The sequence below is a fragment of the Danio aesculapii genome, chromosome 2 (genome assembly GCF_903798145.1).
Source record: "Danio aesculapii chromosome 2, fDanAes4.1, whole genome shotgun sequence".
NCBI classification, from domain to species: Eukaryota; Metazoa; Chordata; class Actinopteri; order Cypriniformes; family Danionidae; genus Danio; species Danio aesculapii.
The window spans coordinates 52,260,985-52,287,998 of record NC_079436.1 but is presented as its reverse complement, the minus strand read 5'-3'; the positions used below and the strand labels follow the sequence as shown (position 1 = coordinate 52,287,998).

At 35.7% G+C, this 27,014-nt stretch overlaps 1 protein-coding gene across 1 annotated transcript in view; it reads right to left on the bottom strand.

Moving 5' to 3' along the window:
• Positions 1-27,014, bottom strand: part of plpp2a (phospholipid phosphatase 2a) — a 68,412-nt gene that overhangs the window by 17,422 nt on the left and 23,976 nt on the right. Inside the window, exon 2 of the mRNA XM_056445664.1 lies at positions 1,500-1,651. Coding sequence (XP_056301639.1) covers positions 1,500-1,651 — 152 coding nt within the window. The remainder of the gene's footprint in view (positions 1-1,499; positions 1,652-27,014) is intronic.

Genomic DNA, 27,014 nt, shown 5'->3' with positions numbered 1-27,014 from the left:
GTATATATATATATATATATATATATATATATATATATATATATATATATATATATATATATATATATATATATATATATATATATATATATATATATATATATATACACACTTACAAGGTTCATTAGTTAATGTTAAATATATACAAGGTTCATTAGTTAATGTTAAATAATGCATTTACTAACATGAACAAACAATGAACAATACATTTACTACAGTATTTCTTCATGTTAGTTAACGTTAGTTAATGGAAATACAGTTGTTCATTGTTAGTTCATGTTAACTCACGGTGCATTAACTAATGGTAACAAGGATAGACTTGGATGTTAATAATGCATTAGGAAATGTCCAATTATGATTAATAAATGCTGCACAAGTGTTAGTTCAATGTAGTAAACGCAGTAACTAATGAACCTTATAGTAAGTGTTACCATATATATATATTATAGTAAAGTGTTACCATATATATATATATATATATATATATATATATATATATATATATATATATATATATATATATATATATATACATATATATATATATATATGAGCAATATCACACTCGTAGCATCGTAGCACTCGTAGTAGTGGCTGTATGCATTAGTGTCCCACCAGTGAAAATATACAGCTACATCACACTTCTACGAGTGTGATATTGCGTTTATACAACAGTTTGACGGCATATTCATGTGTATAAAAAAGAAAATTCAGCACGGAGATGTTATTTAAGATTATAAGACTGAACGGCATAAAAATGCCATCAGTCTACAGAGATTTTCCAGTATTTCTCTGTTGTAATCGGAAGATATATACAATATTACTATGGTATAAATACAGCACTACAACATACAAAAGAGAGAGATCGACTTAGAAAGTCATTTACCTGTTTAATAATGATTTGATCAGCTGTAGTTTTAAATTACGCTGTTTTTCTTTTAGGGCTGTTTTTCTTTAGCGCTGTCTCTCAGAAATTATAAATATTTTGAAATAGACACTATCCTTATAAATAAACTGCATAGTTGGAATCCAAATAACTACATTAATCGCCTAAAAAAGCCTCAAAAGTACATTGTTGTCCAACAGCTGCAATATTTGTCAAACTGTAGAGTGCCCTCTGCTTGTTGCTGTATGTGGGCGAAGTAATACACAAAAGTGAAGGGTGAAGAGTTAAGAGGCTGGACAAGTGTTGTGAAAATTCTATCAGCCAATCAGAAATAAAAAAAATCTCCTGAAGAAAAATATATTATATACTGTGAAAAAAATCCTTGCTCTGTTAAAATCACTATATTTCACTGCAAAGGTATTTCCAACTTCAGTTTACATCTAATTAAAGATTGAAACAGAACTTCACTCCGAGTATATGGAGACACTGAACCACATTAAATCTCATGTGCATGACTGTGAGAAATATCTTTCTGCTGCAGTTCACTGAATGGCCACCGGTGTCGCTAAAAACAAGGCTTTCGGAATTCTGCCGTTTGATCATTGAGACTTACGATAATGACGGAGCAGGAGATGGTTACGGCAGCCATCATTTTGTGAGAGATGGTGTCTGGTCTGTAGGGGTATTGGATGGTCTCGTCGTTGCAGTAAACACCACGATGATACGGCCGGTACATGATGGTCATTATGATGAATGGCATCGCCACTGAAACACAAACAACAGTGTCATTATTGACGCACATCAAAATAAATTATCAAATACAATGCACACTGTTTCAACTTTTACTCTATACACCACACTTTTTGGATAATAGTACATTTTCGTTAAGTAATAATACATATTCATTAGCTAGCTACAGAATGAGTGCCTTTTCATTCTGAAAGCCATTATTGTTATTTTTGCTAAATATTATTTAATTTTGGTTTGTTTTTCAGTGCCTGTTTTAGTTTTTGATTTATTGTGATTTTTCTTTTCTGATTTAATTATAGTAAATTAACTTGTATTTGACAAATATATTTAGGTTGTTTTTTCGGTGCCTGCCTCAGTTTTTAGTTATTTCATTTATTTATTTATTTCAGTAAATTAACTCATTTTTGCTTAATTATGGTTTTTATTTTAGTTCATTTTTAGTGACTTTTGTGAGTTTCATTCAGATTTAGTTTCTTATTTATTGTTTTTTTTCTAATTTTATTTTAATATTAAAATGAAATGATTCGTTTATGTTTTTTTGTTTATTATTTAATTTCCGTTTGTTTTTCAGTGATTTTTGTTCGTTTAATTCAGTTTTAGTTTTTTGTTTATTGTGATGTTTTTTTATTTTGTTTCAGTAAATTAACTTTTTTTGACAAATATTTTTTTGTTTAATTATTATTTTCTTTAGTAAATTTTTTTGTGATTTTTATTAGTTTGTTTCAGTTTTAATTGTTTGGTTTATTGTGATTTTTTTTTATAGTTTTATTTTAGCAAATACTCTTTTTTTGCTTTCGTTTGACTACTATTTTATTTTTTATTTTTTGCAACTTGTGAGTTTCATTCAGTTTTAGTTTTTTTATTGTTATTGCTTTCTAATGTATTTCAGTAAATAAACTTTGTTTTGACAAATATTTTTTAGTTTTAGTTTAATTATTATTTTCTTCAGTTCATTTTTCAGTGATTTTTGTTTGTTTCATTCAGTTTTAGTTTGTTATTTATTGTTTTTCCAATTTTATTTTAGGTAATTAACTTGACAAACAGTTTTAGTTTTCGTTTAATTATTATTTTATTTCAGTTCATTTCTCAGTGACTTGTGAGTTTTATTCAGTTTTAGTTTTTTTTCTAATTTGATTTCAGTAAATAAACTTTTTTTGACAAATATTTTTAGTTTTAGTTTTATTATTATTTTATTACAGTTCGTTTTTTACATCCTTTAATTTGTTTCATTCAGTTTTAGTTTTTCATTTATTGTGATTATTTTCAAATTTTATTTCAGTTAATAAACAATTTTTTGACAGTTTTAGTTTTCACTTAAAACAAAACAGTTTATTTATTTATTTTGTTTATTTTTTATTTCGGTTTGTTTTTTAGTGATTTTTTGTTAGTTTATTTCAGTTTCAGTTTTTATTGTGATTCTAGTTTTAGTTTAGTTTAGTACTGTACCTCGGAAGAACGAACTCAGGAGATGTTGCGTCAAATGACCTTCGTGCATTTTAACAAAATTTTTGAGAAATATTACAGCATTCTAACAAATTATAGTTTTTTTTTTTTAATATACAGTACTGTGCAAAAGTTTTAGACCAACATCAAATCTGTTGTTTTACTGATGGTATAATGGATATATGTGACAAAACCAGTCATACGTGTAAATGTTTCTGTAATTTTTCTTATTGAGATTTACACAGGGTGAAGAAATTATCTTTCAGTTGATGTATGGTTTGTTAGGATAGGATTTAGGTTACGTTCGAGTTTGAATGTTTTTGGCTTAATTGTTTAAGACATGTGAAAGGATGTTAAAGAGGGGCTGTTTTTCCTGGTCTGAGCTGCATTTCTACCAGTGTTGTTAGCAATATTTTCAGGATTGATGGAATTGTGAATGTAGAAAAGTACAGATAGGTTTTAATCCTTCTGGAAAGGACTTCAGTGGTAATAGATTATATTTTCAGCATGATAATCATCTGCTAATTGCAGTGAAATCCTACTAGGAGTAAGAAAACAACTGATGAAACACAGAGAGTCATGAAATGGCCTCCACAGTGTCCAGACCTGAATATTATAGAGACTGTATGAGATCACATGGACAGAAAAAGAAAGATAAAACACTTTAAACCTAAAAAAGGCCTCTGGAAAGTTCAGTTACACAGCCTATTGTTATTTCAGAAAATGCCAGAACAATTAGAACTAAACAGTTCAAGGTGTGCTTGGAGCCAAGGGAAGCCACATTAAACAGAGACTTTTGCTTAAAAAGGAAATGTGCTGTTGTGGTTTTATGAACATTTTCCTAATATTTCTGTTTGTTTTTAATAAAGAGACTGATTGATTATGTAATTGTGCAAAAGTCTTAGGCCAACAAAGCTGGTATAGTGCTTAGGATAAGCCCCAAACATACACTTTGCACAATACATTAACTCATTCATTCATTTTCCTTCAGCTTAGTCCCTTATTGATCAGGGGTCGCCACAGTGGAATGAACCACCAACTATTCCAGGATATTGTTTACGCGGCGGATGCCCTTCCAGCCACAAACTCAGTACTATTAATGATGTTACATGAAAAAAACAAGAATGTAAGATCACTTAAGGACACATATTGAGAAACAGCCATTTTGATATTGATGCTGAGACGATATACAGTGCAGACTTAATAGGAAACAGGCCTCACAATGTGAAAATGGACACAGCGAGTGCAGAGCAGATCACAAGGCTTTCCACATCAAGCCACTGACTAATCACGAACATCTAACATATGTTGTGGATTCAGAGATGCTGGAAAACCCTCCGGATTCAGGAAGAATTATGACCAGGGTCACGGCACCAGATTTAATTTCATCAGATGCCCACAACAGTATCTTGTAACCAGGAAAACACAGACTTATGAGTCCAACATGTGCAAATCTACTATTTTTTTTTAAATCATGAGAACAAGGAGAGGGAATATTTATAAACTATGAAGCTCTTTTCCTATGGGACGGCAAAAAATGCCCATCAGATTTTGCACCGATCGTTGAGGGGAAAATGATCTGTGGATAAAAAGGCTGAGGGAAATATATTTGCAGAATCTCAGAAGTTCATCAACATATTTTATATTCCCAAAGCAATGCTAACTTTTCCAAGGATCAGGACCTTGGAGTCCAGTCATATTGTGTTACCCCACACAAGCGCTGAAGCAGATGTACTAAACCAGATGACAGATTCAAAGTCAAAGCAAGTTTAAAGATGTGCTCTCGAAGGGCTCTTAAACGTGGCCTTTAGAAGTATTTTGAATCCTTAAAAAATGTGTAAATGTCACTGCATTGGAAATATCAAACCAAATGTCATTTATGTCATAAGTTCAAAATATGCACACTCTATGAACAAAACTTGCTATGAAAATAGTTATAGGCTAGGAATGTTTATTTTTTAACACAAATCATTCAAAGTGATTTATATGAATTATCAAGAAAGGACAAAGAGACAAAACAAGTGTAGTTGTCATTTTAAAAGTAATAAAATAAAATAAAATAAAATAAAATAAAATAAAATAAAATAAAATAAAATAAAATAAAATAAAATAAAATAAAATAAAATAAAATAAAATAAAATAAACACAAAGTCACAAACTCTTATTCAAGCTGCTTAGCCGCTTATCCAAGTTTTAGGAACAACAAATCATAACTTGACTTCTAGTTGATCATTTGGTATCAGAAGTGGCTTATATGAAAGGCAAAGGCCTCTAGATTACGCTTATTTTAAAATAAAATATAACCATGCTTTGGTTTTTAATGATTTAATTAGGACAGTAAGGTCTGACTCTGCTCTGACAAAAGTCTTGTCACTTAACAGAAATAATGTCCAGTATAGAATATGAAGTCTTGCTGCAGTGGAAAAAGAATTAAGAATGAATATTGTGAATGACTCCCATGAGCTTGAAGGACTGCATCCATACATCTCTGCAATGACTCAAATCACTCATTGATAAAGTCATCTGGAATGGCAAAGAAAGCGTCCATCAGGATTCTTTAGGATTCAATGCCTCCTTCATACCCCAGACATGCTCAATAATGTTCATGTCTGGTGACTGGGCTGGCCAATCCTGGAGCATCTTGACTTTCATTGCTTTCAGAAACTTTGATGAGGAGGCTGAAGTATGAGAAGGAGCGCTATCCTGCTGGAGAATTTGCCCTCTCCTGTGGTTTGTAATGTAATGGGCAGCACAAATGTCTTGATACCTCAGGCTGTTGATGTTGCCATCCACTCTGCAGATCTCTCACATACCCCATACTGAATGTAACCCCCAAACCATGATTTTTCCGTCACAAAACTTGACTGATCTCTGTGAGAATCTTGGGTCCATGTGGGTTCCAGTAGGTCTTCTGCAGTATTTGTGATGATTGGGATGCAGTTCAACAGATGATTCATCAGGAAAATCTACCTTCTGCCACTTTCCCAGTAGAGTTCTCTCTAATTCAGTTATTTCTTAGACATATACTTTAAATAACATGCAAAAATTAAGGAATACAAAAAGAACAGGACAAAATCAAATAATTAATTTAAAAAAATCAAAAACAATACAAATAATAAAAAAACAAAACTTCTCCCAAAATAATGTTAAAAATGTATTAACAGAATGTATTATATTAATCAGCACTAAAATATATAAAAGACTATTCTCAGAGTTTGTATTTTAATGTTAAAACATTTTTATTTACATTTGGAAGAAATGTAATAAATTTTATAATAAAACATTTTTGTGTTTTTCAAACATAAAATTATAATCGTAAATCCATAAAGATTTAGACATTTCAAATGCATTCAAAGTTGTATATGTATATACACACAAACATATACACATACACATACATATATATATATATATATAATAATACATTATATATCTATATATATATATATATATATATTTATATATATATATATATATATATATAAAATAATATATTATACAAACACCACATAATAAATACAACACACATATATAATACACACACACACGACACAACACACACACACACACACACACACACCCACCACAAACACACACCAACACACACCACCACACACCACACACACACACACACACACACACACACACACACACACACACACACACTACACACACACACACACACACTTACAAAGTTACTTACACACAAAACAAAAGTCCAAAAAAGGTACTTAAAATACCTAAAAGTGTGAATTATTGATTTTGAAACATCTTTTTGTTTTGATACTTTGATTAAAAAAAAAAAAAACTTGCAAATTCACTTATTGTAGTAAAGTGACAACTCTGTATATTCATGTTTCCCATTTATAATGAATGATTCATTCATTAATTTTTCTTCAGCTTAGTCCCATATTTATCAGGGGTGGTCACAGAGGAATGAACCACCAACTATTCCAGCATATGTTTTACGCAGCGGATGCCCTTCCAGCTGCAACCCAGTACTGAGAGACCCATACACACTCACATTCACACACACACATACACTCATACACTCATACACTCATACACTACAGCCAATTTAGTTCATCCGATTAACCTATAATGCATGTGTCTGGACTGTGGGGGGAAACCGGAGCACCCGGAGGAAACCCATGCCAACAAGAGAAGAACATGCAAACTCCACACAGAATTGCCAACTGATCAAGCCGGGACTCGACTCAGTGACCCTCTTGCAGTGAGGCAACAGTGCTAACCACTGAGCCACTGCGCCTCCCATAATAAATGATTCATTTAGGCACAATTGTAAGTTCACCCACAGTCTATTTCCAGACAGAAAAATCCCCGTTTTAGTTCCAACAAGAAATCCCAGGGAAAAGGTTTATCATGTGTTGAGTAAGCACTGTATTGTTTTCAGGCACAAAGAATGGCGTTTTAGCACAAAAGGAAATGTCCATAAACCCAGACAGAGCTGTAAAAGGAAAAAACGGGCGCAGATTCATAACACTAACACAATGGCAGCAGCAAACCACACACATTTCACAAAGACTGTAAAGCTGTCTGTGAACGGATGACAAGCAGCTCTGAGGGTCTTCAGCAGAAAACGATCAAACTTTAATTAGAAACAGTCAATGAAACCACAGTCAGAAGCTCCAACAGTGGCGCTCTTTACATTCACTTGGGATATTAAAATATATATTATTTAAAATATAAATATTATTTATAGGGTTATATTTTTTTACTTTATTTTATTTATACATTTTAATATACATATTGTAATAATGTGTTGATAAAAGTTAAAATTAACCATTCTTAAGATTACTATTCCAATAGATATAAATTAGATTATTATTTCAGGTCCATCAAATGTCAATAGATTAAGACTAATAAATAAATAAATGACAAATTATTCATTTGATTTTGCTCATGTATTAATATTGAAGAGTTTGATGAGCTTTTTTAATTAATTTATATAAATGACTAAAGCTGATGTTTTTATACTTTATTTTCAAAAGTCATGTTTTACATTGAGTAAAATCTTAAAACGGAGTTATCTGTTATTGCAAATGAACTAATGTTAGCAAAGGTAACCATATTGCACTCAAAAAAATGCTGGGTTGCTTTAACCCAACATAATTCCTTAACAACCCAGGCTCATTGTTGATATGTACCCCTATATACATTTATGGAGATCGTGAAATACGTACCAGGAGGTATATTATTTTGGCAGTTTTTGTTTTCGCGAATCCACCAGAGGCTGCTGTGTACGCTTTTTGAGATCACAAATTTCTCTCGCGAGTGCCATTCACGCCTTCTGTTCTCACATTAATCCACCAGAGGCCACTGTCGACTGACTGACTTACTGACTGATTGACTGACCAACTGATTGATCCACTCACCCACCGCCTTCCCTAACCCAACCATAGTGTTTTCAAAAGCACCGATTGACCCAATCACCCCCTTCTCTAAACCAAACCTATAGTGTTTTCAAAAGCACCGATTGACCCAATCACCCCCTTCCCTAAACCCAACCGACAGTGTTTTCAAAAGCACCGATTGACCCGCCCACCCCCTTCCCTAAACAGAACCGACAGTGTTTTCAAAAGCACAGACTGACCCGATCACCCAGTTCTCTAAACCCAACCAATAGTGTTTTCACACCAGTGTTTTCAAAAGCACAGACTGACCCGATCACCCAGTTCTCTAAACCCAACCAATAGTGTTTTCAAAAGCACCGACTGACCCGATCACCCCCTTCTCTAAACCCAACCAACAGTTTTCAAAAGCACCGACTGACCTGATCACCCCCTTCCCTAAACCCAATCGACAGTCTATTTAAAAGCACAGATTGACCCGATCACCCCCTTCCCTAAACCCAACCAACAGTGTTTGTTCTGGAATCGTTCTTCGCAGGACTCGAACCCCTTCGTCATCAACTCCTCTCTGCATTTCAAGTACGCTGACGTCCGCAGCGAGCTACTGGGCAAACTGGTAACAGCGAAAAGGCCGTCCACGCGGAGATAAATGGTCAGCTGGTGGCGCGAAAAGAAACAGAAGCAGTTAGCAGCGTCATACAGCCCCATAGTGTTCGTTTTAAAGACGAAATACAGCCATACATAGCTCATACATTACTCGCGATCTCCAGAAATGACTACAGAGGAGTTATCCCAATGACCCTGTGTTGTTTCTTCATGTTGTCCAAACACAAATAGATTAAGTTAACTTCATTGTTTTAAGTGGATTGAACATAAACCAATTAAGTTGTCCCCAAAAAATCTTAACAATTGTGTTGACTCAACTCATTTTGGATTAGTTTTTTTTTTAAAGTTTTGGGTCAATTATGGACAAACTAAATCATTGGGTTAAAAGGTAAAATATAAATTTAAATGAAAACAACATTGGGGTCTTACAGTAAGTTAACAATGGATCATACATCAATCATAAAATCTTGACTAAACAGCTCTGTTAGTGATTTTAAATTATTAAAACTTAAATATTTAATTAAGTAAATATTTTTGCTACTTGTTTAAATTACTTAAATTACTGAAACAACACAATTCTTCAGACTTTTTTGGGGATAACTTAATTGTTTTAAGTTCAATCCACTTAAATGTGTTGTTAAATTAAATTTGTGTCTACTTAAATTTGCACAAACTTAATTAATCAAATTGTGTTGGGACAACTTGAAATTGTGCTGAAATTATGTTTGTGCAAATTTAAGTAGATTGAACATTAAACAATTATAAGTGGTCTAAAAAAATCAAATTTTGTTGATTTAGCTCATTTTAAATAAGTAGCATGAACAAGTAGCAAAAATATTTTTTGAGTGAACACTAACTCGGATAGGTGTTTTCAATTAGCTTGTAAGAAAGGCTATCTTATAAATCAGCATAACTAGACTAGTCTTTACATCAGGAACATTCATAGCATACTTCATACTGTAACTCAGAGCCACATTCAGCGTGATGATAACACTGTGATGAAAGACTTGAGAAACAGACTGGCTGATTTAAACATGCTAGACGAGACTTCAGAATCAGAGACGCTCAAAACATGTACAGTTGAAGTCAAAATTATTAGCTCCCCTGTGATTTTCTTTTTTTTATTCCTTACCCAAATGATGTTCAATAGAGCAAAGAGATTTTCACAGTATTTCTGATAATATTTTTTCTTCTGGAGAAAGTCTTATTTGTTTTATTTCGGCTAGAATATTTTAAGGTGAATATTATTAGCCCGCTTAAGCAATATTTGCTTTGGATGGTCTACAGAGCAAACCATCATTATACAATGACTTGCCTAATTACCATAAATTACCTAATTAACCTAATTAACCTAGTTAATCCATTAAATCTCACATTAAGCTGAATAATAGCATCTTGAAAAATATCCATTAAAATATGATGTACTGTCATCATGGCAAAGATAAAAGAAATGAGTTATTAGAAATGAGTTAATCAAATTATTATGTTTAGAAATGTAAACAGAAGTTGGGGAAAAACAAAAGAATTAAAATTAAACAGAAGGGTTAATAATTCGGACTAAAAGAGCATCTATTATTCCAACCCTTCATGAAGGTCACTGGTGTTTATCAGACCTCTATCTGAACTTCAGACTGTAAACCACCTTTAACCTCCTTCACTCTTCTTCAATCATTATCTGTCTTCCTCAGATCTGCCTCTTCCTTCTGCTTTTAGAGACCTTAACATTCGATTCTTCTCAGAATAAAGATGTTCATCTCATCTATTGAGAAACGTAATAAAACATGCGTGCCCTGAAATCAAGATAACAATGATAAAGATCAGGAAACTGGTTGAAAAGAGTTCCTTTTGTGTGTTTAGGTGTCAATAGTTCATTCGTCATTAACTCAGCAATGACTCTTAGACAACTAGACCATATTCATTCATTTATTTATTTTCCTTCAGCTTAGTCTCTATTTCAGAGGTTGCCACAGCGGAGTCAACCGCCAACTATTCCAGCATATGTTTTACGCAGCAGATGCCCTTCCAGCTGCAACCCAGTAATGTAAAACACCCTTACATTCACATTCACATTCACACACACTCATACACTGCGGCTAATTTAGTTTATTCAATTCACCTATAGCGCATGTGCTTGGACTGTGAGGGAAACAGGAGGAAACCCACACCAACATGGAGAGAACATGCAAACTCCACACAGAAATGCCAACTCACCCAGCCGGGACTCGAACCAGCGACCTTCTCGCTTTGAGGTGACAGTGCTAACCACTGAGCCACCATGCCGCCCTGAGATTATATTGCTAATAGTATTTTTGAAAACTAAGAAGTTATAAAAATGATAAAAGAACTATTGAATTTAAAATGGTGTCATGAGGGTTGTTATGATACTGGAATTCAGTACCAATCGATACTGAAGTATTAAAAACGTCCATTTCCTGCTAACATTTGAGCGCTGTTGAGCGTGTTCTTAAACAGCGCTGATTTGTCATTGAGTTCATGTGCTCAACAGAAATGACTGATTGGCCGTGAAGATCATCAGTTCACCAAACTCACCGCTGTTTACTGAGTGTAAACACAGATACAGGAACACTGGAGCGTTTCAAAGTCACGTCAATCAGCTGGTTAGTCTATAAGCTGGCATACGAGCGATCTGCTGATGAATTGCAGCATTACAACACTCCAGTGTCCAACATCAAGCTGTAACATCATTAGACGTTGATATTTGGTTGTTTTTACGTAGGTTGTGTTTGAAAATTACCAAAATGCAACGTCTGTTGGAAGTCAGACATTGATGTTGAGTTGTGACGTCAACCCGATTTAAATAAAAAAAAAAAGTTCTAGAACTTCTTAATGCATTAACTAAAATTAAACTAGTCCTAGTTTTGTAACTAGTCAATGGAATTACTTATAATGGTACCTAGATCTCGAACTAGTTAAAGCATAACCTAAAATGGCACCTAGACAACCTAGTTCTGGATCTGGTTAAAGCAATGATGGCACTTAGATCTAAAACTAGTTTATAAATTAACTTTAACTGACCATTAACTAAGCTGACCACAAGACTTAAGCAGGTCACACACCAAAAGTGCGAAAATAGGTTTTTTTATCAGGGTATACACACCGGCACCACAAGTCGGCAGCTGTCCGTGGCGCCGAGCCATGACTCAGGACTCTGTTCATATTTCTGCCGCGCCACAGAGCGGCATCTGATTAGTTTCATTTTAAATATCATGCAACTGTGGCGTCTGGTGTGCGATACTTTCAACTGTCATGTGCGTGCCGCACTTCAGATTTAGAATGACTCAATTAAAAATGACTAGACAACCTAGTTCTGGAACTAGTTAAACCAATTACTAACAATGGCACCTATCTGGAACTAGTTAACGCATGAACTAAAAATAACACCTAGTCCTAGTTCTGAAACTAGTTAATTGAATTACTAACAATGACACCTAAATCTAAAACTAGTTAAAGCATGAACTAAAATGACACCTAGACAGCTTAGTTCTGGAACTGGTTAATGCAATTACTAGACCCAGACCTAAAAACAACAGCTAGAACCAACACTGGCCATTAACTTACAATCACAATTAGACTTAGATCTTGAACTAGTTAATACATTAATTAACAATAAGCATAATCTAACCGAATGATGACTGCAATGATAAAATAACAAATTACTCTGTTTGGCATTATAATTTACATATAATTATAAAACTGATCAAATAAAAATACCATCAGATATCAAAGCTAGAAAATGTCATTATCTTAAAATGTTATGTAACAGAGCTAGTGAAGTGCTATGCAGCTAAACCTCACTCCTATGACCTCTAAAGGTGCTCTAGCGACAGATAGAGACCATGGTCTTTAGCCTCCTTGTTAGAGCAACCGACTCCTATGCGGAAAGTCACCGGTTCGATCCCAGCTCGGAGTAGGTTGGGTGGTGTAGGACCGGTGGGGGTTACGGTTATAAATATCACAGGAACATTTAACAAAAAATATCTAAACTCTAAAAACAAAACTAACACAGACTGCACCTCTGAATAAAAGCAAAGAATAACATGTACTTCTTTATTTACCCACAACACTCGGTGACTTGTAGAGCAGCTCTGATATTTCGCACGAGGGCTCTGAATGTCAGCACGAGAAAGAAAACAAGACTGCAAATGGAGGATCGGTTCTTCCTTTTGCAATCTGCTGTTGAATGAAACATGGATGAGGTGTGTTATATCAGTATGTTCACCCTCTTAGAAATGTGCTGAACACGGCTTTAACCTCAGGGATGTGAAACTCCTAGGCTTTGGAGAACTGAGATATGAACATTTACACAGATGTCACACTGAAATAAAGGACTGGATGGAGAATCGAGAGCATTCGGAATTTAAACAGCAGGTCATACGAGCTTCACCAAATTATCTTATTAGTCGTTTGTAATCAGGGAGCAAAATACAGGTGGATTTGGGTAGACTGACCACCACTAATTATCCTCTAATTATGCCTATCCCTAATTGTCCCACCCCTAATCCCCTCTGAAGGATGTCAAAACTTAATGTATGTAACTTAATGTACGCTTCTAAATAGTGGGAAATAGTTTCAATTGTTTTATGTTCAAATAACTTAAATTAGTAAAAAATGATCAAGTTATTTACAGTGGTTTTACGGTTTATATTATGTAACATGAATGTTACTGTCTACAGAACATCTGTAATGCTGTTTCTCTTCTACCACTGGGCTAATGGTTTCAGAATGTCCAAAATGAGGTTATATTAGCTGGAACATACCATCAGCATGAGGCCATGACGGTAAACAGCGTGTGCTGGAGAGCCGGAGCTCTTCAAAATGTCAACAGATGAGGACATTCGGCTTACAGGAGTATCTTTGTAGCATCAGGAAATGTCAGTCTGGCAGAAGAAAGACAGGCTCCTGAGCAGGTGTCTCGCTTCATTTGCCTGTTTGTGCTGAGTGTTTAATGTCACCTGAAAAACACCAGACTGGATCTTTCGAACATTTCTGGAGCTTTCTCGTGCTTTTTGATGGACTTGTGCTCCAGCTTTATAGTGTTAGGATGGATTTCGAAAAATATCTTAATTGCCGTTTGCAAAATAGCTGCCCTTCAAAATTGTTGACCAAAAAAAGTAAATATGAAAACATAAATACAGACGTGGACAAATTTGTTGGTACCCTTCAATTTTATTTATGGCAGTTTCACTTACTCACTCTCACAGACACACACACGGTTACCAAATTCACCTATAAATTCACAGTCATTGGACTGTGGGGGAAGCCTGTAAACCGATAAGCAAACCACTAAGGTCATAATATAATCTTAGCCCTTAAACATTCAACTTTATTAATAATCATAAAGACATAAGAAATTATATGTGTTATCCATCCTGGGGCAGATATCCAACAGAAAACTCCACATCTATCAGTACCAACTATTTGGTACACGTTTCACCATACTGGAATTCGATACCAATCGGTACTGAAATTTAAAAAAATGCTAACATTTGAGCTCAACAGAAATGACTGTGATTGGCCGTGAAGGTCATCAGATCATCAAACTCACCGCTGTTTACTGAGTGCAAACACAGATACATGGACACTGGAGTGTTTTAAAGCCATGAAGATCAGTCGATTCATCAGCAGACGAAACCCACGCCAACACGGGGAGAATTCAAACTCCACTCAGAAATGCACACTGTTCCAGCCGGGACTCGAACCAGCAACCTTCTTGATGTGAGGCTAACCAATGAGCCACCGTGTCGCTCCACAAAACTGCAATTAATTCTATCTAATTTCCTGAACATCACAATATGATGCAATGCAGATCATTTTCTGTTTTCATCACTGCATAAACTTCTTCTGACCTAAAGGCCTTGTTATTTCAGCATGACTTTTAATTAAAATCCTCAATGCAGCTTTATCCAAATACTCTATACCAAAACAGTCAGTAAATTAATCTAAACGCCACTCCAGTTACAGTGGGTCTCAAAAAACAAACCTCCTACCTACACTACATAATAACAAAATGATCAGTTTGTTTCTTATTCATTGCCATGGTTTGTCTGAAGCAAGGTCAGAGTTGCAGGAAAATCCCGACGGCTCAAATTCCTGCTGAACAAAAATAGAAAGCAGAACAGCTCCGGCCTCATGGTGGACGGACTGCATGACGGGCATATTTGAAAGTTATTACAGCGCCGAGTGATTGGGAGCAGCGCCAAAGGATCATTTGTCTTTGCGCTCGTATGGGTCCCAAATCTAAGTATAAGAAGCCTTATTGTCTCCCAGGGTCTGTCGCAATGTCATCTGGCTCTCGGGTTTCATTCAGGATGAAACTGGATAGAATAAACAGTCAAGAATTCACAATTGGACACGGTTTGCGATCCTCGTGGCCTTTGACACCGCTCTGCATTTCCCATGGCCAGATAAATTTGAAATTATACATGTTATCGGTCTTCCCGAAAGCCCAACAATGCCAAAATCCACAACATATCACAATAGTATCAGTGTTTAAGAGCGGGCCTTTAAAAAGACATCTGTTCGGATCTCATAATCAATCGAAAAAAGTGGCTTCTTTCACAATCGCTTGGAGAACGTCGATGCCAAAGTGAAGGTTTGGCTTTTCAGGGTGGAATAAAAACAAAACGAAGCACAGTAATGAGAGTGAAAGTGCTGCCATGCTGGAATGATAAAGTGATACGACAACATTTCAACCAGAATGTTGGCTAAGAGTGAGGCAATAACAAAAAAAAAAAGCTTGTGGAAGATTGCAAAATATGATAAACCATGACTGAACAAATCCTCTTGCATCAGCTTTCTAATTAGATTAAAGGAAATCAATTCATTTTATTCATCATTTTGGCATGCACTGGTCTCGATTATCACTTTTTTCAGCAAGTGTGAATAAAAAAAGAAAGTGCAAAATTCAGTTTCAAAGAAGATCAAGGTGCTCCAGGATTGGCCAGCCAAGTCACCAGACATAAACATTATTGAGCATGTCTGGGGTAAGATACAGGAGGAGGCATTGAACAGCAGATGGCGCTCTAGGCTAGTTTTTAACAGCAGATGGCACTCTAGGTTGGTCACTGATGGCGCTATAGGGTAGTTTTTTTAAAAGCAGAAAGTGCTTTAGTCACTGATGGCGCTATAGGCTAGTTTTTAACAGCAGATGGCACTCTAGGTTGGTCACTGATGGCGCTATAGGGTAGTTTTTTTAAAAGCAGAAAGTGCTTTAGTCACTGATGGCGCTCTAGGCTAGATTTTAACAGCAGATGGTGCTCTAGGATAGTTTTTAACAGCAGATAGTGCTTTAGTTTAGTCACTAATGGCACTCTAGGCTAGTTTTTAACAGCAGATAGTGCTTTAGTTTAGTCACTGATGGTGCTCTAGGATAGTTTTTAACAGCAGATAGTTCTTTAGGATAGTTTTTAACAGCAGATGGTGCTCTAGGCTAGTTTTTAACAGCAGATGGCACTCTAGGTTGGTCACTGATGGCGCTATAGGGTAGTTTTTAACAGCAGATGGTGCTCTAGGCTAGTTTTTAACAGAAGATGGCACTCTAGGCTAATCATTAATGCCGCTCTAGGCTAGTTTTTAACAGCAGATGGCGTTCTAGGCTAGTTTTTAATGGCAGATGGCGCTCTAGGCTATTTTTTAATGGCAGATGGCGCTCTAGGCTATTTTTTAACAGCAGATGGAGTTCTAGGTTAGTAACTGATGGCGCTCTAGGCTAGTTTTTACCAACAGATGGCAGGCACTCTAGGTTAGTAACTGATGGTACTCTAGGCTAATTTTTACCAACAGATGGAGCTCTAGGTTAGTAACTGATGGCACTCTAGGCTAGTTTTTAACAGCAGATGGAGCTCTAGGTTAGTAACTAATGGCGCTCTAGGCTAGTTTTTACCAACAGTTGGCACTCTAGGTTAGTAACTGATGGCACTCTAGGCTAGTTTTTACCAACAGATGGAGCTCTAGGTTAGTAACTGATGGTACTGTAGGCAAATTTTTACCAACAGATGGAGCTCTAGGTTAGTAACTGATGGCACTCTAGGCTAGTTTTTAACAGCAGATGGAGCTCTAGGTTAGTAACTGATGGCGCTCTAGGCTAGTTTTTACCAACAGTTGGCACTCTAGGTTAGTAACTGATGGCACTCTAGGCTAGTTTTTACCAACAGATGGAGCTCTAGCTTAGTAACTGATGGCACTCTAGGCTAGTTTTTACCAACAGATGGAGCTCTAGCTTAGTAACTGATGGCACTCTAGGCTAGTTTTTACCAACAGATGGAGCTCTAGTTTAGTAACTGATGGCACTCTAGGCTAGTTTTTACCAACAAATGGAGCTCTAGGTTAGTAACTGTCGGCACTCTAGGCCAGTTTTTAACAGCAGATGGAGCTCTAGGTTAGTAACTGATGGTGCTCTAGGCTAGTTTTTACCAACAAATGGAGCTCTAGGTTAGTAACTGTCGGCACTCTAGGCTAGTTTTTACCAGCAGATGGAGCTCTAGGTTAGTAACTGATGGTGCTATAGGCTCATTTTTAACAGCAGATGGTGCCCTTGAGGATAGTTTTAAACAGCAGATGGCGCTCTAGGTGGATCGACTTCTTAAACGACTTTTGGCCACAGCTCTAATTACTAAAAAGTTGCTAAGATGTTCCTAGTTAAAAAATAAGCTAGTAAAAGTAGATAAGAAGCAAAATATAAATAGTTTTAATTGCAATACCTACTGTAGTAAACTAACATCACAGGCTTTCTCAACAAAAAACATGATGGGGGGAGGGGGGTTGGGGATTAAAATGATGCCTGTGGTGCTTAAACAGAGAGTAAATATTCCTCAGGATTGACCCTTACATTTGACTTAACATGAAAAAAGCCCAACATCCTCTTTTCCGAGAAGGACAACAGCAAAAGATGAAAAAATACAAGTCCGAAGGAATGTACAAACTAAGTCAGAGGAAATTACAGAAAAATAGACAGAGAAGAGAAGAAACCATTCAGTCTGAACTGCAGTTATTAAGTCAATTCACTCAGACTTGATCAAAGCCGTTCCTAATGCACTGCCCTCATCATCTTAATCACTGACACAGCGTTTGCATGATGAAAGATGCAAGTACATGCACTAAGTCAAGCAGAGGCGTGAAAATAAGCACAAGTAAAGGACAGATACTGAGGTCAACACTCTCATCATATGCTATTATGAACTCAACATATCAGCCTATTAGATTTAATGTCAAGTGGTGCTCAGGGCTTTTCTGCTTTTCTCTATTCTAAGAGTCATAGTTTATTCACAGATGTTTTATATATAATAAAACCACAAACTTACATTTAAGCGATATTTATTTATTATTTTCCTTTCGGCTTAGTCCCTTTATTCATCAAGGGTCACTACAGCGGAATGAACCGCCAACTTATCCATCATATGTTTTACACAGTGGATGCCTGTCCAGCTGCAACACAGTACTGGAAACATTAAAGGGATAGTTCGCTCTAAAATTAAAATGTTGTCTTTATTTTTTCACACTCCACACAATCCAAACCTGTTTGAATCCCTTTCTAATTTTATACAAAAAAAGATGATATTTTGAAGAATGTTTAAAACTGGCAGCCATTGACTCCCATAGTATGTTTTCTAGCATGGATGTCAGTGGCCCTACACAAAAAAAAAAACTACACTACAAAATACCTAAAATCATCTATAATGCCTTTTTAACTGCATAGCAACACCCTAAAAACACAGACAACTTTCTGACATCATGGCATAAACTGGAAATTCATTTAAACATTTAGACCCAATCCAATTCTATTTTTGTACCCCTACCCCTTCAAAATTTACCAGCAACCTTCTTGATGTGAGGCTAACCAATGAGCCACCGTGTCGCCCCATAAAACTGCAATTAATTCGTTCTAATTTCCTGAACATCACAATATGATGCAATGCAGATCATTTTCCGTTTTCCTCACTGCATAAACTTTTTCTGACCTAAAGGCCTTGTTATTTCAGCATGACTTTTAATTAAAATCCTCAATGCAGCTTTATCCAAATGCTCTATACCAAAACAGTCAGTAAATCAATCTAAACGCCACTCCAGTTACAGTGGGTCTCAAAAAACAAACCTCCCACCTACAGTACATAATAACAAAATGATCAGTTTGTTTCTTATTCATTGCCATGGTTTGTCTAAAGCAAGGTCAGAGTTGCAAAATTTACCCCTAAGAAATGGGACAACACTACAACAATTGCGCACGTCATCATATGTCATCGCGATCTCTTGCTCCATATGAGATCAGACAATGATGACTGCTGTAGTGATTCCAGTTGTGTTATTTTTTGGTATTTATCTTCAGGAAAACCCTGAAGGCAACAATATCATGTTATTCTAACAATATAAAGTGGCAATAAGATCGTAACTATACTGTTTATTTGCACAGTGGCCATATTTATTCATGTAAACACACAAAAAACAACATTAGCATTACAGCAGACACTGTAAAAAGCTCATTCCCAGCCACTAGACTTTTCTGACAGGGTGTTCGAGTGTCATCAAGTGTCAGAATGTTGTAGGACTGCTGTACAGGAGTTATTATTAGGCATTATAGATTTATTTTATATAACCGGTTTTTATTTTAGCGTTTTTTTTTTTTAAGCATGATGGTAAAACACGAACACAGTTATGAATATATAAAACATGTGCTTGTTTGTTGTAAAAATTCGTAATAATGACAAAAAACAAAAACAAATTTGTGGATCTCCTTCTGGGTTTAACTATCCTGCTGTTGTGGCTGGTGTATTCTAGGAACTTTTCTCACCCCTTTGGTTTCAAGTGTGGTCCTGAAAAATCTCTGTTCGAAAGGCTATCTAACCCTTCCCCTTAGCCCTACGCCTTCAAGCTAAAGAGAATTGGGACACCCCTACCCCTTCACGGGAATGCGCAAAACGAGTGGTAGGGGTGCATCCACTTTTGGCAATCTTTAATCAAAGTCTGACTTCCATTTGCTTCCATATTTTAGAGTGGCGGTTCTTCTCTGATGATGTCAGTTTGACACTTCAACCACAATATTCTTAACCCCGCCCCTCTTTTACTTTGCTATGAGGGAATGATGCGCAAAAGGAAAGCCATGCCCCCTACTCAATATTCAGCTTCAATATTCATCAACATATTTACATTTAGTCATTTAGCAGACGCTTTTATCCAAAGCGACTTACAAATGAGGACAAGGAAGCAATTTACACAACTATAAGAGCAGCGGTGAACAAGTGCTATAGACAAGTTTCAGGTGTGTAAAGTCTAAGAAGCAAAGCATTAGAAATTTTTATTTTATTTTATTTTTTTTTTGAGAGAGAGAGAGAGAGAGAGAGTACAGTTAGTGGTATAGCCAGAGAGGCAGTTAAGATTAGGAAGGAAAGTGGAGACTAAACAGTTGCGTTTTTAGTCGTTTCTTGAAGACAGCAAGTGACTCTGCTGTTCTGATGCAGTTAGGGAGGTCATTCCACCAACTGGGCAGATTGAATGTGAGAGTTCGGGAAAGTGATTTCTTCCCTCTTAGGGATGGAACCACGAGGCGAAGTTCATTCACAGAACACAAGTTTCTGGAGGGCACATAAATCTGCAGAAGTGAGAGCAGATAAGAAGGAGCAAAGCCAGAGGTCGCTTTGTAAGCAAACATCAGAGCTTTGAATTTGATGCGAGCAGCAACTGGCAGCCAGTGCAAACGGGTGAGTAGCGAAGTGACATGTGCTCTTTTGGGTTCATCAAAGACCACTCGTGCTGCTGAGTTCTGAAGCAGCTGAAGAGGTTTGATAGAATTAGCTGGAAGCCCGGCTAGTAGAGAGTTGCAATAATCCAGTTTGGAGAGAACAAGAGCTTGAACAATACTACTAAAAAGTCTCAGCAACTTCTGTGTCACACAGACTTTAAAGTAAACACAAAATGGAAGTTAAGTCTGTCCTTCTCCCCATATCATGACATACATCCAATTGAAACGGTCCTGAAATTAGAAAAAAAAAAAAGTACATGATTTTGTCCTATTGGAACCAATTGGATCGTTGGAAGATGAGTGTTGCTAACAAAACTGAGGAATATTTACAAATGAAGAAAGCAGGGCAGAAAGAAGACACAAACTGATAGCCCTGCACCTAAACTACAAATAGCCCTGCCCTAAATAATTGATATCCCCACCCAAACCAAATGATTGATAGCCCTTAGACATGATAGACCTTCCATGTCACCAAAAGTGAAATAAAGTATTTTCAAAGGGAGGAGGACAGATTATGGTATTTGATTAAAGATTATGGTATTTTAGGGCAAATAAATTTTTTTCAGAATAAAAAAAATTCACAGATTATATCGTATATAAAATTTATAACAAGCACTACTATCTACACTACCTGCCAAAAGTCTTGTCACTATCTAAGTTTTAGGAACAACAAATAATAACTCTACTTCTAATAAATCATTTGGTATCAGAAGTGGCTTATATGAAAGGCAAAGGCTTCTAGATTATGCTTATTTTACCAAAATAAAATATGATCATGCCTTCATTTTTAATGATTTAATTAGGACAGTCTGATTTTGCTTGGTTTCACTCAGAGTTCATAAAAATTCTTTGGATTCATCTTCAATGCCTCCGCCTTCATCTTACCCCAGACATGCTCAATAATGTTCATGTCTGGTAACTGGGCTGGCCAATCCTGGAGCAGCTTGACCTTTGCTTTCAGGAACTTTGAATGTACACTAAAAAAAATAATGTCTGCAAAACTGTTGCAAACAAATTAATTAGGTAGAATTTAAACAAACAAATTAAATTTAGTAATGTTCAACTTAATTTGTTTGTTTAAATTGAGCCCAAATAAATTGTTTACAACCACTTAACTTAAAAAAAAATTGTAAATCCAAGGAATCATTGTTGAATATATATATATTTTTTTCTATTCTCCCCCATACTAAATGTAACCCCAAACCATGACTTTTCCTTCACCAAACTTGACTGATTTCTGTAAGAATCTTTGGTCCATGTGGGTTCCAATAGGTCTTCTGCAGTATTAGTGATGCAGTTCAACAGATGATTCACCAGAAAAATCTACCTTCTGCCACTTTTCCAAATGATCAACTAGAAGTCAAGTTATTATTTGTTCCTCTTACAACTGGGATCGATGACAATACTTTTGTCAGGTAGTGTATATATATAAAAATAAGAAGAGTACATTTTAATTTCAAGCAAACTTTAAAGATGTTTTGCTATACTGAAATACTTTTTATTGAATATCTGACTGATCAACACTTTTTGGGTCTTTTACACACTGTTATGAACTTAAAGATCCCACTTTTTAGAAAACGCTAAAATTGTCAGCACTTTTGGAGAACTGCAGTGAACACGCTGAGTTTAAAGCAGTGCAACACTCCTTGTTAAAGGGATAGTTCACCAAAAAAAAAAAAACTGATATCATTTACTCACCCACTATTTCCCAATCTGTTTGAGTTTCTTTCTTCTGCTAAACACAAATGACCATATACTGAAGGGAAGAGATTTTCATAGTGTTTTTGGTTTCTAACATGGATGTCAACGTCTGCTAGTTTTCAACATTCTTCAAAACATCTCACTTTTGTGTTCAACAGAAGAGAGAAATTCATAAAAGTTTAGAAACACTTGAGTGTGAGTAAATAGCATGAGTTCAGTTTTAGGTGAACTGTCTCTTTAAGGTTTGAGCAATGAACAAACACTCTACAAGTGTGAGAAATGGGTTTTGGAAGGGGGTCGCTGAACCGCAAACATGTTTCCGTGGCCCTGGATGAACGTTTGCTGTTTTGAAGCTGTTGTCGTTTAACAGGAAGGAGAAAAGCTGCTCAGAAGACAGAGAGTCTGTGACCCTTCGGATGGACACTTCAGCGCAGGCTAGAATGAGGCAAGAAAATGCTTAGAAACACGTTTTACATCTGCTGCTTTAAGGAGAAAACACTGAGGAAGTTGTTTAGGATTACTGCATAAGGATTACGGCTGCACAATATATCATTTGAGCATCGATATTGTAAAGTGTGTGTCCACAATAGTCATTAAATTATTTATTAAGTATTAAAACTTAAAGATATTATTAACTCTCATTATTTTTAAATTGTTTACTCAATGACGACCATGTTATTTCATGCTTGATTGTTCAATTTCTGTACCTGAATACTGTTAGACTCTGGAAAACCCTAAAGCACCATTTATTTAAATTTGATCTCTGCTTTTTTGTATTTATATATGCTTGTAATTTATTATAATTTATGCGAACGCACTGCATAGACTTGATCATGGTCATGGAGTCTCCAAGTGGCCTTTTTTGGGGAGCGCCTAAACATTCACTTGGATAAACATGTATAAAACACAAATTTTCTAAGGTACTGTTATGAAAATAGAAAATTTGGCTTGGTAAGGCTTCATGATCATTGATCCACTAATACCTCTTAATTACCGTCATCTGCAGGCATTAGCTGAGATAAAAAATTTTAGGTGGATTTTAAATGTTTTATTTTTCAGTGTGTTTTATAAGTTCAATTACTCAATACCAATAACATTTACAGTGATTCTGACTATTAAGGAATTAACCTCAGTGTGTCACCTTTTAAAAGAGACCAAAGCCATGCATATACTAAAAATGGTTCAAAAATAGCATGCAATTACATTGGGTATGCATTTTTAAGGCATTTTAAGCTAATTTTACAGGAACACCAAGGGGTTAATTTATTTATGCAAACGCACTGCATAGAAAAAGACTCCATCATGCCAACCTATCTAGATGAATAAAATCTTTCCAAGTAGACCTATTCAATTCATTTGGCAATTTACAGTTGAAGTCAGAATTGTTAGCCCCCCTAAATTATTATCCCCTCGTTTTTTTCCCCAATATCTGTTTAACGGAGAGAAGATTTCTAATTATAATAGTTTTAATGATACATTTTATTTATAATGCACTTTTCTAAGACCCAAAGAGCTACAACAACAGAGAAATCAAACATGCAATACAAGTATACATAAAAAAGTTCTAAAATATAAACACAGAATAATCAAGAATGTCAAAATGCAGTCTTAATGAGATGAGTTTTTAGCATCTTCTTAAAACTAGCTAGTGTGGAAGCATTTCTTACAGAATAAGGGAGAGCCTTCCATAACCTACAGTAGGTGCAGCAACAGAGAAGGCTCTCTCCTCCATTGATTTTAGTCTACAGGGAGGCTGTTGAAGGGTGAGAGTATCAGCAGACCGCAGGGAACCAGAGGGTGTGTACTGAGAGACAATAGCTATGTTTCCATCCACCTATTTTTATGCACATTTGGCATGTGCGCTTAAAAACCGGTTGATGGAAACGCCATTATGCGCATAAATTTTTTAAATGTGCATAAAAAAAACGTATGTACATAACTGATTAGGATAAACTTTTTATTTGATAAGAAAAGATGCGCATAAACTACGATGGACACACTACGATACCGCACAAATTTCAGTATGCGCATTAAAAAAGGTCATGTGATTTTGTGATAAGAGATCATATGATGATAAAAATGTGTGTGAATGGACAAACCAGCAGGCTGAGCACACTGTAAACCATCTGAACTGTTGTTTTGGTCATTCTAAAACGCCTTACCGTTTAAGTATTAGTGTTATTTTATTATTAATGACCTACAGAATCAAGAGCGTCTGTCCTCCGCGTCTGACACCTTCAAAGGCCACCGCGCGTTCACTGCGTGTTAGGATTGCTTTCTGAGGCGCAAGTCATTTATTAGATGAAGAAAAGATTGAAGCAGCTTCTCCTACCGCATTAAATTCAGTGTTTACTGTTGATATTTGGCTCCAGTTAATCAGGAAGTGACGATTTTGTTCGCTTTGACTCGTTGGATGGAATTGCTGCTTTATTCGCACGTCTTTTACACGATAATCCAGTTTTGCGCATAAAGTTCATTCACATTTTTTATGGAAACATAGCTAATGTCACAGATATAGGAAGGAGCGGTACCATGTAGACATTTAGATGCAAGTGTGAGTGTTTTAAAAAATTATACGGGACGGAACTGGGAGCCAATGCAAGCTATAAAGCACACCAGTAATGTGCTGCCGTGGTGGAGTGCATGTGGGAATGCGTGCTGCTGAGTTTTGAATATACTGCACCCGCTAGATTAATTTAGCAGATAAACCAGCAAAGCGTGCATTACAGTAGTCGATCCTGGAAGTGACGAATGCATGAATGAGTTGAGTGAGTGAGGCAAGACCGAATTTTTGCAATATTCCTCAGAATATAAGTTGGCGGTTCATTCCACTGTGGCGGCCCCAGATTAATAAAGGGACTAAGCCGAAAAGAAAATGAATGAATAATTTGTGTATGATAATAGACATGGCCAATATTCTCTTTTTACAAAGGAAATGAATCATATTTTATGCAGTCATGCAAACTTTTTGACAGCTATTATGCCGGTGATTTGGTGCCTGCAGACACCTTTACCAATTTTAAAATACTTTTTTTTTATTAATTAAATTAATTTAAGCCATTTAGGAACTTGAATAGTGACATTCACTTTTGAGTTAACATTGGCTATAATTTAACTTAATAACTTTATACATCAGCTATGGATTTGGAAATTGTTCAATTAAGCTTTAAGTTCTTCTTCAAATACACTAGGGTTTTGAACAAAGAAAGTCATATAAACATAAGTAGTCTTTGTCAATCTTGTCCGCAGCCGTATGTGTATACATGCATACTGAAGTATAATCAAGTCATTAAAAGGGTTAGTTCACCCAGAGATTTAAATTGCCCAATGACTTACTCGCTCTCAAAGCACCCTCAGGACTCTTTACTTTTTGATTATTTGTCATATCGAAACAAAACTCCTTCACTTACTCACTAATTGCAGACCTAAATAGACACATGAACATTTTGAGTTTACTTGTTTCGTTCACGTGTAAAAAAAATAAAATAAAAATAAAATAAATAAATATATATATAAATAAATAAATAAATAAATAAATATATTATATATATATATATATATATATATATATATATATATATATATATATATATATAGATATGGCGACGCAGTGATGCAGTACGTAGTGCTGTCGCCTCACAGCAAGAAGGTTGCTGGTTCGAGCCTCGGCTGGGTCAGTTGGCGTTTCTGTGTGGAGTTTGCATGCTTTCCCTGCGTTCATGTGGGTTTCCTCAGGGTGCTCCGGTTTCCCCCACAGTCCAAAGACATGCGGTAGAGGTGAATTGGGAAGGCTAAATTGTCCGTAGTGTATGAGTGTGAATGAGTGTGTTTGGATGTTTCCCAGAGATGGGTTGCGGCTGGAAGGGCATCCGCTGCGTAAAACAAATGCTGAATAAGTTGGCGGTTCATTCCACTGTGGCAACCCCAGATTAATAAAGGGACTAAGCCGAAAAGAAAATGAATTAATAATTTGTGTATGATAATAGACATGGCCAATATTCTCTTTTTTTTAAAGGAAATGAATCATATTTTATGCAGTCATGCAAACTTTTTGACAGCTATTATGCCGGTGATTTGGTGCCTGCAGACACCTTTACCAATTTTAAAATACTTTTTTAAAATTAATTAAATTACATTAAGCCATTTAGGAACTTGAATAGGCCTAGGCTACTATAATAAAGAAAATACACCAAATGTAAAACTAAATAAATGGCTAAATACACATGAAAATGAATAAATGAATATATCTTTTTGAATTAATTACAAGTTTTAATCTACATGCAGAAATAAAGATACAAAAACCTGTCACAGGGCTGGTGGTACTTTTTTCAAAGGGCTTCAAATAGTACACATTGTAGCTTACTTTTTAGGAACTAATATGCACATTTTTTAATTAGTCATGCACATATGATAACTCGTCTATGTAACGACTACAGTAGAGGAGTTTGATGCATTCAGGAACAGTGTTTACTGATATAGAGAAGAACTGCCTTTTGTGCTTTGT